Source organism: Vanessa tameamea, chromosome 14, assembly GCF_037043105.1.
Source record: "Vanessa tameamea isolate UH-Manoa-2023 chromosome 14, ilVanTame1 primary haplotype, whole genome shotgun sequence".
Taxonomy (NCBI): Eukaryota; Metazoa; Arthropoda; class Insecta; order Lepidoptera; family Nymphalidae; genus Vanessa; species Vanessa tameamea.
Window position 1 is genome coordinate 2,890,227 of NC_087322.1, and position 14,426 is coordinate 2,904,652.

A 14,426-nucleotide genomic window follows, 5' to 3' on the forward strand; every position below is an offset into this window, starting at 1 on the left:
TCAAAAGAAGGTCTAACAGACTTTTTTAACAGCCTCGTGACTTGTAATAAAAAGTTCGTTTTGTGTCTAAAACCCTGACATACTAAATTTTATCAAAACTGTTCAGCCGTTAAATAATGCAAAGGAAATAATGGAACTATGCTTAATAGTTAGAACACAAAACCCTATCGAACTTTCTTAACTGTTCACGTTGATCTGATGGCGATAATCCCCCTGATCCAGAAGTCCTAGGTTCAAGCCCGGTTCGTGCCCTTATTATTAGGTTTTTCTGTGGACTAATTCTTAGAACCTGTTTAAAGTCAGGGAATAGGCAGTGTTAAAATCCTCGTGAAAGTTAGAATTAAATAAGAGATTCTTGGGGTGCAAATTGGGGGGTGGGTCATCTACTCGTGATTAATCCTAGACATGGTTGGTAGGTAATCTTGCGAATGCTTTCCGGATATGGTGAATGACTGATGGAATAGTATTGTCCTTTGGGTGACACTATTGCTCGGCCCTCCTTGGTGAGTTAATAGGGGTGTGGTATTTTACTAGGCTGCCATGTTTTGGTAGGAGACAAACGATATATGTAGCAAACGAAGAGGAAAGTAACTACCACCGCCAATAGATATCTGCAACAGGCTTAAGTCAGTTGCCAGCCTCCAACGTCCAAACACATGCCTTCAAGCTAAAGGCATGTTAGGTGTGGCTTTTGCTTTTGCATATTATAAAGAATACGTACTTATTACTAGTAAACAAAATAGTTTTGTAAATAATTTTGCTTTAACCGCCATCTATCGACGACTATAAGGATTATTTAGCTTCAAAGATCTAGTACTCAAACCTAAACCTAGGTGGCAGTACTTTACATATAATATTAGTGTTCTTACATTTTTATATAATTATATTTTACTAATTTGATTATAATAACTTAACAAATATTTTTTTTTGTTTGTCAGTTTAAATATACTTCTAAAACGTTTTATATTTAAAATTATAACAATTACAGTAATAATCTTTAAAACGTGACAGTTATGTAGGGTATTTAGGGATGTATTTGCTATTTTAAAATTATTGATAAATGAATGTTTAAAATATGAATTCTATTATATATATTTTTATCCATTATTAAAATATTAGCACGACCGGTACATATAGTGTATGGAACGTTACTGTCGTCTGCATAGCAGTGAATGTTGCCGATTTGCACCAAGTCATTGATATGCAGGAGAAACAGAGTAGATGAATTTTAAATCAGAGCATGCAACGTCGACGACGACCTTGATACTCCGATCTGCCACAAAGCTGATGATCCAGTTGCATAATTTCCTAGAAAGCTCGTAGGAAGGAATCTTCGAAAATTATGTCCAAGCTGGCTGCTAATGCTTCCCCCTTGATTTCAATTGCTTCTGTCCTTCTATGTGTCAGTTAAACTAGAAGATCCTCGGCTGAGCGACCCCGACGGAAACCGTACTAATGGTTGCTAATAAGCTGGTGTTCCTCTACGTGCCGCAGGCGCTGGCAGTTTATAACGGACTCCATTACCTTGGAGAACAACGAAGTAATGGCCATAGGTATATAATTGGACGGGTCTAAGCTGTTGCTTATTTAAGGGATCGGGTGCACCAAAGCAGACTTAATTTAACCTCCGGCATCATGGTACTCAGTGGGATTTTATGGTGGTAACTTTCCTCGGTAATCCAAAGTTGAACTGAACGAAAGGAAGAGCCTAAAAGATCAGGTTTCTCTTTCGTAGTATGAGCCAATGATTCATCGTCCCTTTGCAGAAATGGAAAAGAAAGCTGACAGAAATTCCCTAAAACAACCTTAGGGGGAGACCAGAGTGTTCCTGCGCCTCCCGCGCACCAGTCTCGCACCATTTCTGCCCAAGTGCTGCATCTTTGCCTTAGCAATGACGTTTTTGACGGACCTAGAGGCAGAGATATTCCTTTCTGATTGGACTGGTATTTACATCGCGAGACGGCGATGCGTTAGCCCGGGCATGGTAGCGTTCCTGCTTTCGGCGTGACGACATTTTGTAGAAGCAACCAAACCAAGGCTGGGACTTGCCACCGGTGGGCACAGCCGAATAAGGAATAAATAATCTCTGAAGAGGTAAGCTTGCATATTAAAGTTTACTATACTGGCGGAAACCGTGGCTTCGATCGCGTGGATGTATTTCGTGAAAATGAAATTTATATAATGTTTAATTTAATCTCGAATAACAATCTGGTTTAAAAATAAGAAATAGCTACTTTGCTTACTTACTTTAATACATTAATTTAAACATTAAACTTTAAGATTGATTAAATTATAGAAATAAGATAAATAATAGAAACATTTAGAGTTTCATTATGTAACCCCCATTGGGGCCTTGATATTTTATCGAAAAGTCATTTTTATATTTTTATCTAGACAAAGTATGGCAACACCATATGGGACCCTATTATTCTTCATCCTTTATTGTACTAGGAAACTATACCGTTATAATAGTCAATTGTAACTTTATTCATTAGCTTATATACACATTTGTACATTTTCATCTTCAAGGCTGAAGAATTTGAATACAAAATCGGTTCCGTGGTTTAGCCGTGCAAGCCTAACAAAAAGACAGAGAGACAGAGTTACTTCATCATTTAATTATTGTTATATAATATAGTAGGTTTTATAAAAAATCATCTAAACCATTATTTACAAGTGTATTGTAAAAAATTAAATTAAAATTATTCCAATATGTAATTTTTTTTTAAGTTTCAAAGGTGTTTGATATACTACCGTTCATTGTAAAATTGTAATTGCGGAAGATTTTATTGGATTGCAGCCTCCAGTATGTCAGTAGGCCGGAGAGCGGCCGTGAGCGCGCATCGATCAAGTGTAAACAAACCATCTCATACATTAATGTAACCAGGAAATATTTATAACAAGGATTTTCGTTTTTATTTGAAAAAATAAAAACAGTAGTATACCGACAATACCACACACATACTATGCACATGAAACAAAGGTAATTTAATAAAATATGTTGTCCTATAATCTATTACTAGCTTTTTAGGTTATTTTTGCACATGATAAGTTTTTATTAAATTAGACTAATGTTCTGGTGATAAAATTTGTAACGCGGCGTACTTAAAATATACAATTTCTCCTAAAATATGCATTAGTCAAGTATAATTATGCGACAATTCGAAAATAAATCTGTCTCTCTGTCTGTCTGTTGCTCTTTCACAGCCAAACCACTGAACTGAATTTGAATAAATTTTCTTTAAACCCCAAGACACTTGTTTATACCTAGCACCTGACAACTGACACTAGTATTGTATAAGATGTGTGTATGTGTAAATATTTGTTTCCAGACTAGTGCAAAATAACCTTTAACATTGAAAATTACTTGGCAGCGACGAATCGACTAATTTCGTAATACTAAACGTATATTTTATCACTCTATTCCAATGGGAATAGGAGAAAAGATAAATAAACAACTTTGACCTTGAATTGACATGACATTTTAGTTACACTAGTGAGGAGAAAATTATTAAGTGAATGGGTAAAGAATGCTAAGGAACGATATATTTTATTGGTTTTACGTAACTTTTTAAAATAAAATTTATATAAATTGCAAGAAAGGTACGTATTAAATTTTTTAATTAGCAGCATTTTTAGGCTTAAATAAAAATTAGGTCGTTAGTTTTGATTTGGATCGTGGTATTTCGCAAATAGCCTTATTAACTTATAAAGAGGTAGTTATTTTCAGTGATAAGTCATAGAAACACACTCACAATTTTATATATATGAATAGATTTTTATTCCATCATTAATAAAAAGAAACATTGTATGTTTCAATAATGAAGTGGCATTTTCAAGACACATGACGTATTGTATAATATTAAGGTTTTGAATAAATAAAATTTTATATATCTTTCAAAGAAACTCTTACTTTATCTTATATCTAAAACGACTTTGACCTTGAAATACATTTCTTAGCATTACATTTTTTGAAAAAAAAACAAAATGTAATTAAAAATAACATCTTATCTTAATCTTCAAATCGAAAAAGTAATGTTCAATCAGCGTAGGCCGTGTTGATGGCAAATCAAAAATCAGTAGGCAAAAGCAAAAGGTCGTAAATACTAAATCGGTTACAATTACAGTTCACTTAAACAAAGCCAGGTCGTAAGAAAAAAACTTTTGATAATTCCGAATAATGTCTTACTTTTGTATTATTTTCAAAACTATAAATTAAGTGTTGCTTTGCATAAAACTGATTTATATTTTAAGATTTTTTATTTCTGTAAAAAGAATTAATTCTTTTAAATTTTTTGTCAATACCTTACTATATAAAATAATAACATTTTTATCGAACAATATGTAACTTTCTATATTTTATATTATATGATAATCCATATTATAACCAATTAAATAAATATATATTTAAAAAAAAAAATCTAAACTGCATGTTAAAACTAAAATAATATATTTTTTATCTGTATAAATTTATTCATTCTCCATTCGTTTAGTGAACATCCTTAGTGAGGCTTCAATTTTAATTGTTCGTTCATCGAAAAATGGCGTTTTGAATGTCGGCAAAACTGTTTTCGTTACTTTGAAAGTCAAATTTAAGTGGATTTACGTAGTTAAGTGAAATATTGTTATATTAAAAGTGAAGATATATTAATCAAGAACTGTGTGTAGTAAACCATATAGCGGACTTATCAACAAAACACTCGTGATATATAAAAGTACGGTTTGTTTTGGTTCTTTCCTATTCCCATTAGAATAGAGTATACATACTTTACTTTACATACGACTGTAATTAATTGTATAGTTAAGAGCCTCGAACCGAAATCGAAATCTCAACACCCTTTTGAGTAACTACAAGAGCCCTATCACCAATGTGAGTTTACGTCGCGCCCTATGCCATTGGTCGAGACTGTTCACATTTGACAATATTTTACACATATAGTAATAACTAGCTAAATATTTTTGAAGTAATCTTAATGACTTCAGACTTCAAAATCTAACTAAATTTCAAAATTATTTGTGTGCGTTCATAATATCTTTAATCTAAGATAATTTAACTTTTACTACATTTTTTTATATTCTTATGAATATTTCACGTGTAGTAGTAAATTAAATATTAATCATAACTCTGTCCTGTCCTGATTAAATATGTACCATGGTATCAATACAAAATACACACAAAATCGTCCCTGGCCAACCGAGCTGCCGCACGCACTGGAGTTTATTTCGGTACTATGCTAGGCCAATACAGTGCTACCCAAACTTTTCATTCATTTCTATAAGATTTATGTAAAATTCTAAAATCAAATCTCATATTTTTATAAAGTAATGTAAAAATAAATATTTATAAGGACACTTACAACCCAATTCGAAAACAAAAAGTATATGTTTATCGCTTTTCATAATTATTTGAATTTTAATTACCAAGAAACGACATTATTCCTTTTTTTTCTTATCATTATTTTCGTACAAATACTTACGTTTAAATAAATAATATATCATCATCTTATTTCTTATAACAAACAACTCGATGTTGTTTAAGTGATTCAATGAAGCATTAAGATGTATTTTAAATTGAATTATTCAATTAGTCACGACATTAACACAGTGACTTCGTTCATCTTGTAATCTACAATTTAAACATAGGCTTAATAGGCAATTTATTCTAATGGATGTTTTACACATGTTCACTTTATACATACGCGATTCAACAATATAAAACAGCTCTGTTAGGCGTGAATAAATATTATCAAATAATCGATATCTTTGCAAACAGGACAATATATTTTTTTTTTATGTTATCGGTAGGCGAACGAGCAAATGGGCCACCTGATGGTAAGTGGTCACCACCGCCCATAGACAATGGCGCTGTAAGAAATATTAACCATTCCTTACATCACCAATGCGCCACCAACCCTGGGAACTAAGATGTTATGTCCCTTGTGCCTGTAGTTACACTGGCTCACTCACCCTTCAAACCGGAACACTACAATACCGAGTACTGCTGTTTGGCGGTAGAATAACTGATGAGTGGGTGGTACCTACCCAGACGGGCATGCACAAAGCCCTACCACCAAGTAATTATATCATACACCACCAATATAATTTTATATTATATATTAATAATAGAGTAACAATTAATTACCTACAGATATTTCATAATTATAACCACGCACCCAAGCACGGTTAAATTAATTGTTGATATTGTGTGATGTCAGTTAAACGTAAAATTTCGATAATTTTACAAGGTCTAATTTATGATCTCATTCATCAAACAGCCATACCAAGTTTTGCTCTAAAGCGAGTCTGTGTAATAAAAGTCACAAGGTGTAGATAATATTTCTTAAAAGTGCTAATGTCTATTAGCTGTGCTGACAGCTTACCGTTTGTTCGTGGATCTTATCTACTATTATAAATTAAAAGAAATGTTAACTTGAATTAGAAAATTATTTCTTACTGCACTTGTACTTTTTGTAGTTGTGTTTATTAAATAATAAATATTTTTTTATTTTACTACATTATATAATCATAATTAAATTTTAAAACAGTAAAGTTATCGTAAAGGAAATACAACAAAGTTCTGTCACAACAGCTGCATTTTTGCAAAGAATGACATGCGCAATTGTTATCATAAAGGGACGATGTCGTTTCATGATAAACCCACTCGCATTCTGATTTTGCATACAGTAAGTATTTATTGTACATATTATAAATAAAATAATGAGTTTGGGTATCTGTGCTTAAACGCATATCCGCGGCTACCGCAGTCAAGATGCGCGCGTCGATCGGTCGCGCGGCCTGCGCTTTACTCCTCCTCTCTCCTGTCACCCTAGTACTCTGTCGTCAAGAAAACACAGGGTATTACGCTGAAGATGGTTACCGTGACGACGCCATAGACGTGTAAGTGACTATTTTAGTGTTATTTGTGAGCAGTGAGCAGTGAGCCAGTGCAGTTTTTAAGTTTTGTGTGACGAAATATTGTATCCGGCGTTATTCTGTATTTAAATCTCTTTTAACTTTTTTTTATTTTATTTTAAGTCAGCAATATCCGTATTTTATAGAAATACTCTGTTATGGTAAACTTAAGAACAATATAATATTAAGTATGTATATGTATTTCTTAAACAGTTTTCTTGTTCCATAATTATAAAATAGCAGTTCCTTTTCCTATTCAAGTGCAGAATTTCGTTATTAGATTTCATCGTTATATAATGTACGAATATATATAAAATTAATATAATATATTATTAAATTTCTAAAGTTATAATATTACGAGATAAAATGTATTTACTAGGTAACATAAAACTTTTGAATGATACAAAAATAGTAAATTTAACAATTGTATTGCAATGTTTTAATAAGCACCGTTATATACATTCAATTATACTTACCTAGATCAAAAAATACACATAAAAAATATTGCATGAAGTTAATAATCCTGTAATTTTTGACCATCATCACTTAATTCACAAAGTAATAAACATCTTAACCTTTTTAACTTCTCGACATTCCACTCCTGTTGAACGACTAAAGATCTCAATTAAATTTTAGACTCGTCATTTCGATTTTGAATGCAATAAATACAATTATCACTGTGACCAACACGCTCGAATATTTTAAATTGAAATAACTCTTTAATCTTTACTGAACCTTATTTCTTAAGAGATATGGACGAAAGTCCATTTAACACATAAAAACTATTGAGCTCACGGTGTTTTCCAAGAAGCTCACTGCGAGTACAGTTGCCGCCACTATTAATAACGTAGGAACAAGGGCCCACATAGTCGCGTAATTCAATTGCATCGGACTTCATTTTAAGTGCATTGAACCCTCGCATTTTTAACTCGGCAGTATAACTGTATTGCATAACTTATATTATTAATTATTATTAGTAGGCATTTTCGTTCATTATTATAGTTTAAAGTTTAAAACAAACTTTTAAAATTATATGTAGCTGCTACAGTAAGCAGCACAGATGTGTACTCAGAAATGACTACATCACTTTGCTACTTTACATATCCTAAGCTAGATGTTACCCTAGTAACTAAATTTAATTCATGATATCATCTGTCCCTAGTTAAACGTAATTGAAATATTTATCTTATTTTATTTATTGTTACGATCAGTCATTCCTAAAGTGGCAATATCTCTTGTCGATTACAACCAACACATTTATGTCCATAAAAAATATAATATATTCGACCCTACTCTTTTCGGACCCTTGTTAACGAGATTCGATTTATGCAGACCGTTCTAAAATTGTTGGCTCCCCGTAAATGAAATAAGTAATAAACTCAACACATACAGCGTTTTTCAGTCATATAAACTTTAACGTATTCGTTAATTTAAACAACAAGACCACAGCTCTTCACTATATGTGTATTCACAGTAACATTGACCACTTTAATAGAATCAGTGATAATCATTGTATGTACACGAACTTATAACACCAAGTTTTGAATCCACAGTCGATAAATTCTTCATGGGGCAAGGTTTTAGTTTCTATATCAAAATTCCGCAGATATATAAATAAACTTTGCCGATTCATAAGTTTAAGTAAAATAAGCATATTATTCAGTACAAGATTATATAGATGATAAAAAAGCGTAGAGCTAATACTTTTTGAATTCCAGGATATGTTATATATAATTGAACTTAACTAACATCACTTTATATTTGATATGTTGGAAAAGAGTAACTACTGAGTTTCTTGCCGGTTCTTCTCAGTACAATCTACATTCCGAACCAGTGTTTTGTAAAATGACCTAGTTAAATAAAGTAGACTTATATGTTGATTTTGATTTATTTTTTTTTGCTCTGGAAAATTTTAGGTTTAGATAGGATTTGTTTAAATTATTATATAATTGTTTACCAGCTGCAGGGCAGGGCTTTATTGACACAATTACATCATTTTGATAAATATTTTTCTTAATAGGTGCAATTTGAGAACGACAACATCATCTGAGATAAGACTTCTAAAGGCTTATTGCCATCACAAAATATTTAGAATATTATTAACTAAAGACGATTGAAAACTCGACTGTTTAAATAGATTCTAGTATTAGTTTATTAGTATAGTTTGTATTTTTTTATGAACTATGGAAATACTAGCCGTGTAACCTATGGGATATCCCATCGGAAACAATATTCAAAAAACCATCGAATTTTACCTAGTCACGACGTAATGAAAAAAAAAAATGGTCGAATTGAGAATCTCCTCCTTTTTTGAAGTCGGTTAAAAAGAGACAAACGTAACACGGCTACAAGCTGAAAATTGAATCTTATTGAGCCCAAAGAAGTCACTTTATAAATATCAATTCCAGGGTGGATACAGACACGGTTTGCCCCACGGACAAGCTACTGCGATCTCGTGAAACTTGCAAAGTGGACGGTGTCGACGTGCAATGCATTCGTTTGACCTGTTGCGAAGACTACAATTATATTGCTGGACGGTTTGTTTCGCACATATCTTTTAAATATATAATAACTATAGAGGTACTATGTTCCATGTTAAAATCATTCAAAAACTAAGTGTCGCGGTACAAATCTGCATGTTGTAATTTTTCTGTCGTTAATATATTTTCCCACGTGTTCACAGCTGCATACTAAAATCAGTGGAACCCTGTAGTCTGCACTTGTGTGAGCAGGCTTGTGAAGTTCGAGATCAGCGGGTGTGGTGCTTTTGCTACCCAGGGTTCAGATTCGATCCTGACAGCTATAGGAGGAAAACGCAGCCATATTGTATAGGTATTTGAACACTTAATCTATACCTAGAGTTATTAATTGTTGTATTTTATTCTTATATATGATTTATCTTTTGATACATACTTGGTTATATGATGAATTATGTATACCTATATGCATATATATTGTCGTGCATCCAAGTTTCAAAACTATAATACACAAATTATAAATGGGTATTTATATATATATATATATATATTAACACAAAAATTAATTAAATTCCAGTTTCTACTTGTGATATTATTTATATAAACTTGTTAATTTAGAATTGACGTATTTATAAACTAGACTACGAATCTCATAAGATATTTTATTACCACTTCCTCTATAAAATATCAAAACGTTAATTACTCGAGCAAACGAGAAATCACAAAAATAACTCGTCGAGGTTAAGATAGTTTGACGTAGTCTATTTAAACAAAACAGCTTGTACGTAACTCACTGCTGGGCAAAACTCTTCTCCTATTTAAGATAAATCTATTGAATGTGAAAGGGCTTTTTATTCAATCGAACTACCATTTAGATTATTTTATCTAATCTATCTATCTATCACCAACCGACCATATCGATCACCAATTAACAATCATTATGGTCTGAATATTAAGAATTAGGAATCAGCCAAAAGCTTTATGCTTCATACATTTTGTAAAATGAAGATTCAATGGGGCTTATTGGAATTAACGTTAATTTATAGTATTATATGTATATGTATACGTTTCACTGTAAGAACTCACTTCGTCACTTGTGAAATAATGAAAAACGAATTATGTTACTTCATTCTTGTATAATTGTTACAATTTTTTAATAATTATTGTTCCATTTAACTTTCTGACATTTATATAATAAATTTTTAGTTTTTTATTATTAAATAACTTTTTAATATTCAGGTACATAATCTGTAGAATTATGCATGAATTATTATTATAAACATGCATATTATTATCTAATGATATCGTAAATGTTCGGTATTGATGGATATAAGTTAAACGATAAGGAATTATATCATTTCAGATGTTGATGAATGTAAGAGCAATAATGGGGGATGTGAGCAGCGATGTGTAAATGACCCTGGAGGGTACCATTGTGAATGTAACCTACCATACAGTGTCGCAAGTGACGGTAGAAGATGCGTACAACCCATAGCCATTGCTTTACAGGTACGAAGGTTTTTGTTTCATGATTCATAGAATTATTTTATTTTTACGATTTTTTGTGAAAATAAAACGACCCTCTTTATATAATTCAAGGAAATATATAAATGGATTTATTTAATCCATTTCTATAACAATGTATTCGGTAAGAGAAACTGTTTACACGTCGTATAAACAACTACCTACAATAATAACCTTACACAAAATGAACTGTTACGGTCTCTTTCAAATACTTATGTACGTCACAAATAGACGTTGTAGGCGGCATTCGCTTTGGGCTGCATGTCTAGTTATTTCAAACCTTTGCAGCGTAAGCTCGTCTAGACACGACGTCAATACAAGGAGGACAAAATTTGAGCTTTCTTTGAGAATCAGTCACACATTATTGAGATTGTTACGACTTTTAAGTTATTGACTTATTAAACTACTATTAAAGAATCCTCCTACATTGACCCTACTCATCATAGCCTTATTAACTTATCAAATACAACGAGATTTAGATATAGACAATTCCTACTTTAACAGTTAAATAGTCAAAACTATCGTTTTCTTGTCAGAGATAAAAAATGAAATTAGGTTACTATAAGTAATGCTTGCACAGAAGAAATGACTGAAAATGATTTCCCTTCAAGTATCCATAATACCGCAGGCGAGCACTGTTTATCAACTACTGTTCCGATCGTAAATGTGGTTCGCTGCTGAGATATGCATTGAGCGCAGATGCTGTTTCTGGCGCCGAAACGACGATTGGAAATTTCTATTAAAGGCAGATGTCACCAACAATATAGCGTTTAATAGGATACCATAATATTAGGCGTTATTGACTTATATTTTATTTCCTTAATGAGACATATTTCCTATAGTCGCAATACTAATTTTTTCCTAGGAGCCGCTACCACTAGTCCGCGCGTCTTCCCGCTGTTACGCACCTTGCGACACTGTGTCATGGCTGTCAAGAAAAGTCAAGCAACTTAGCGATCAATTACATACGACACAGGCCGCACTTAAAAAGATATTGGAAAACCCAGTCATAAAAGGCGAAGGTAGATATGTACCACAAATACAGCACTTCTTGATAAACAAACGTTATTTCTACATGAATTAAATTCAACATTATTATAGTAACTAATAACACAGTCAATCAATTTGTATTTTTAATATTGCTTCCACGCATTATTCCAAATATCCTTTCATTTATTGATCCCTAATACTCAAGAAATCTAATGGACTAGTAGACCACGTGTATGTGGCTAAACGAAAATCTAAATTAATATTTTCAAATATCATATTCAAGTGGACTTTTCGTAACCGCAAGTACTGCTTCTATTATGGCTAAAAATATTTATTTAATTTGTTTTAACAAAGATGTTCGACAAAATTAAATTAGGGAGCAGATATTTTTAGTGTTATACTCATATAACAACGCGACAAACAAATTATTGACTGTCAATCAATTTCCTCGTGTAATTAAAAGCACTACATTTAAATAAATTGTTATTTAATTGGTAGATGCAGATCGCTTCGCAGAAGGCACGTACACCCATAGGGTGCTAGACGCAACGGCGCCGTTGGAAGGTGGTTACTGCCGATGTGAAAGAGGGCCGAGGGTTTGTACTATTCCTAAAAACACTTTTCAACATTATGTTATAACGTTTAGTAATAACCTGAGAAAGGTTATCTCTTCCAATTAAGTAAATACTCTTGTTATTAAAATGCAAAACCATTTATGAAGTACCTTAATTGACAAAAAGGAACTTTTTTTTAAACAAGAATAATGGCTAAGAATTATAAAAGGAATTTAGTAGAAACTAGCTATTATAAATTTAAAAAATGGTATATTTTTTATAATAAACTATTTTATTCCAGGGTCCACCTGGTCCATCTGGTATGGAAGGGCCAAAGGGAGACATTGGACCACGGGGACCGCGAGGTGCGCGTGGACCAAAAGGTTCGCTTGACCTCATGCTACTGCTGCTAGCGGACATTAGGCACGACATACATAATCTAGAAGAAAAAGTTTACAAAGATGGTGAACGGTAATAAGAAACTCATTAAATTGTTATCTAAATTACATAATACGTACACCGCTCTACTGTGTTATTACACACACATTTTGCTGTGCTTGCACTGTTAAATAATCGGTTTCCTTAGTGTTATTACACACTTCACCGACCCATGTAAGAGCGTAAGCATAGCTCGGCAGAGCCTGGACTGTGGTCACAAGATTTCTTGGAATAAAACTCCCAAGAAGTCTTGTGATCTAGCCAAAAAAATATTGAGAACGCCAAAGATTTGAATTTTACGTGTACGTGTGTATGAGACTAAAAATCTAGGTTTTAATATCTAGGTTTCACCATAAATATATGCTGAAACCTAGATATTAAAATTAGATATTATATATATATTAAGTTTGAAGCGCTGTTTGTAATGTAATGATGTGCCAATCTTAATTAGATAGAAGTTTTTTTCTTTGGGGTTAGCATAATATTGTAACTGTGTTTGCCTCTGCCCTAGTGGCCTACTGTAGAACTGTTAAGTACTCCCCCTGAAGGTTGCGCTGCAGAGATTCACCCACCTGACCAGTATCTAGTTACGATACTTCTTGTTTTAAAAATAATAAACAACGCCTTGCCCATGTAATTTTTTAGTATTATAACATACTAAAAAATAAATTATTATAATAATGTATTTAACTGTATATCTTATTTTCAAGGCCAGAACGTTTCAATCTGCAGAAGGCTTGGCGTCGCCAACACAAGCAAGAACAGTTAGAAAAAGAGCGCAAAATAGAACAAGAACTGGAAGCATACACCGCGCCTGCCATCGTCGGCGCCGGGCCCGTCGAGATATCTCCACGCGGTATGTTCTCAAAAACAAAGTGTATCGATGTTATGCATCGAAATAAAAGTACTTTATCATTTTTAAGGAATATATTGGGCGGAAACCTACCTTTAAAGGAGCAGGGAAGAAATAAGGCTAATTAGAAATTCACTATTTTTTAAAAGGATTTTTCCTTTGTTGTCTACAAACAGATTTTATATCCTGATGTATTTTATTTTATCGTTAGGTCTAAATGGCGAAATCATTCGAGACTCGGAGACCACAACAGATTGGACACTGATCAAAGGTGATCAAAGTACCGATGCTCTGGAATTTGAAGACATGGACGAGAAACTTAAACAACTCCGACTCCTGGCAAACGCAACTAGTTCCGGAGATGACGAAGACGATGTTGACACTGATTACGATTATAGTTTCTACTAGGAATACATAATTTATGATAAATAGCGTATCTTGTTTCAATCACTAATCCCTGATTTATTTGTAAAAAATCTTTAAAAATGAGAAAAGTTCCGTTGATAAGTCAGTAGTAGATGTCTACTAGGTTAATAGGGCTTTGTGCAAGCCCATCTGGGTAGGTACCACCCATAAATTCCATATTTCACCGCCGCAATATGAACTAAGATAATGTGTACTTTATACGTGAAAACTCAAAAAAAATTATAAGCCCGACCTGGACATGCAACCTAGGAC

General features: G+C 32.8%; 1 protein-coding gene across 2 annotated transcripts; it reads left to right on the forward strand.

Moving 5' to 3' along the window:
• The first annotated feature begins 6,692 nt into the window (after window positions 1–6,692).
• Window positions 6,693–14,178, forward strand: LOC113398580 (collagen and calcium-binding EGF domain-containing protein 1). Of its 2 annotated transcripts, none has more exons than XM_026637381.2 (9): window positions 6,693–6,897; window positions 9,321–9,449; window positions 9,596–9,744; window positions 10,753–10,898; window positions 11,779–11,935; window positions 12,402–12,499; window positions 12,759–12,928; window positions 13,606–13,751; window positions 13,960–14,178. In XM_026637381.2, exons 1-9 carry the CDS (start codon window positions 6,770–6,772, stop codon window positions 14,154–14,156), a joined length of 1,320 nt encoding a protein of 439 aa, XP_026493166.2. In that variant the 5' UTR covers window positions 6,693–6,769; the 3' UTR covers window positions 14,157–14,178. The 2 variants fall into 2 exon arrangements, with proteins under 2 accessions (XP_026493166.2, XP_026493167.2); XM_026637382.2 differs by having other exon boundaries at window positions 12,420–12,499.
• The last annotated feature ends 248 nt before the right edge of the window (window positions 14,179–14,426 follow it).

Coding starts and splice junctions, on each gene's coding strand:
- LOC113398580 (XM_026637381.2), top strand. CDS start 6,770: ATGCGCGCGTCGATCGGTCGCGCGGCCTGCGCTTTACTCCTCCTCTCT. Junction 9,745..10,752: donor AACGCAGCCATATTGTATAG/GTATTTGAACAC, acceptor ATATCATTTCAG/ATGTTGATGAATGTAAGAGC. Junction 13,752..13,959: donor CGTCGAGATATCTCCACGCG/GTATGTTCTCAA, acceptor TTTTATCGTTAG/GTCTAAATGGCGAAATCATT.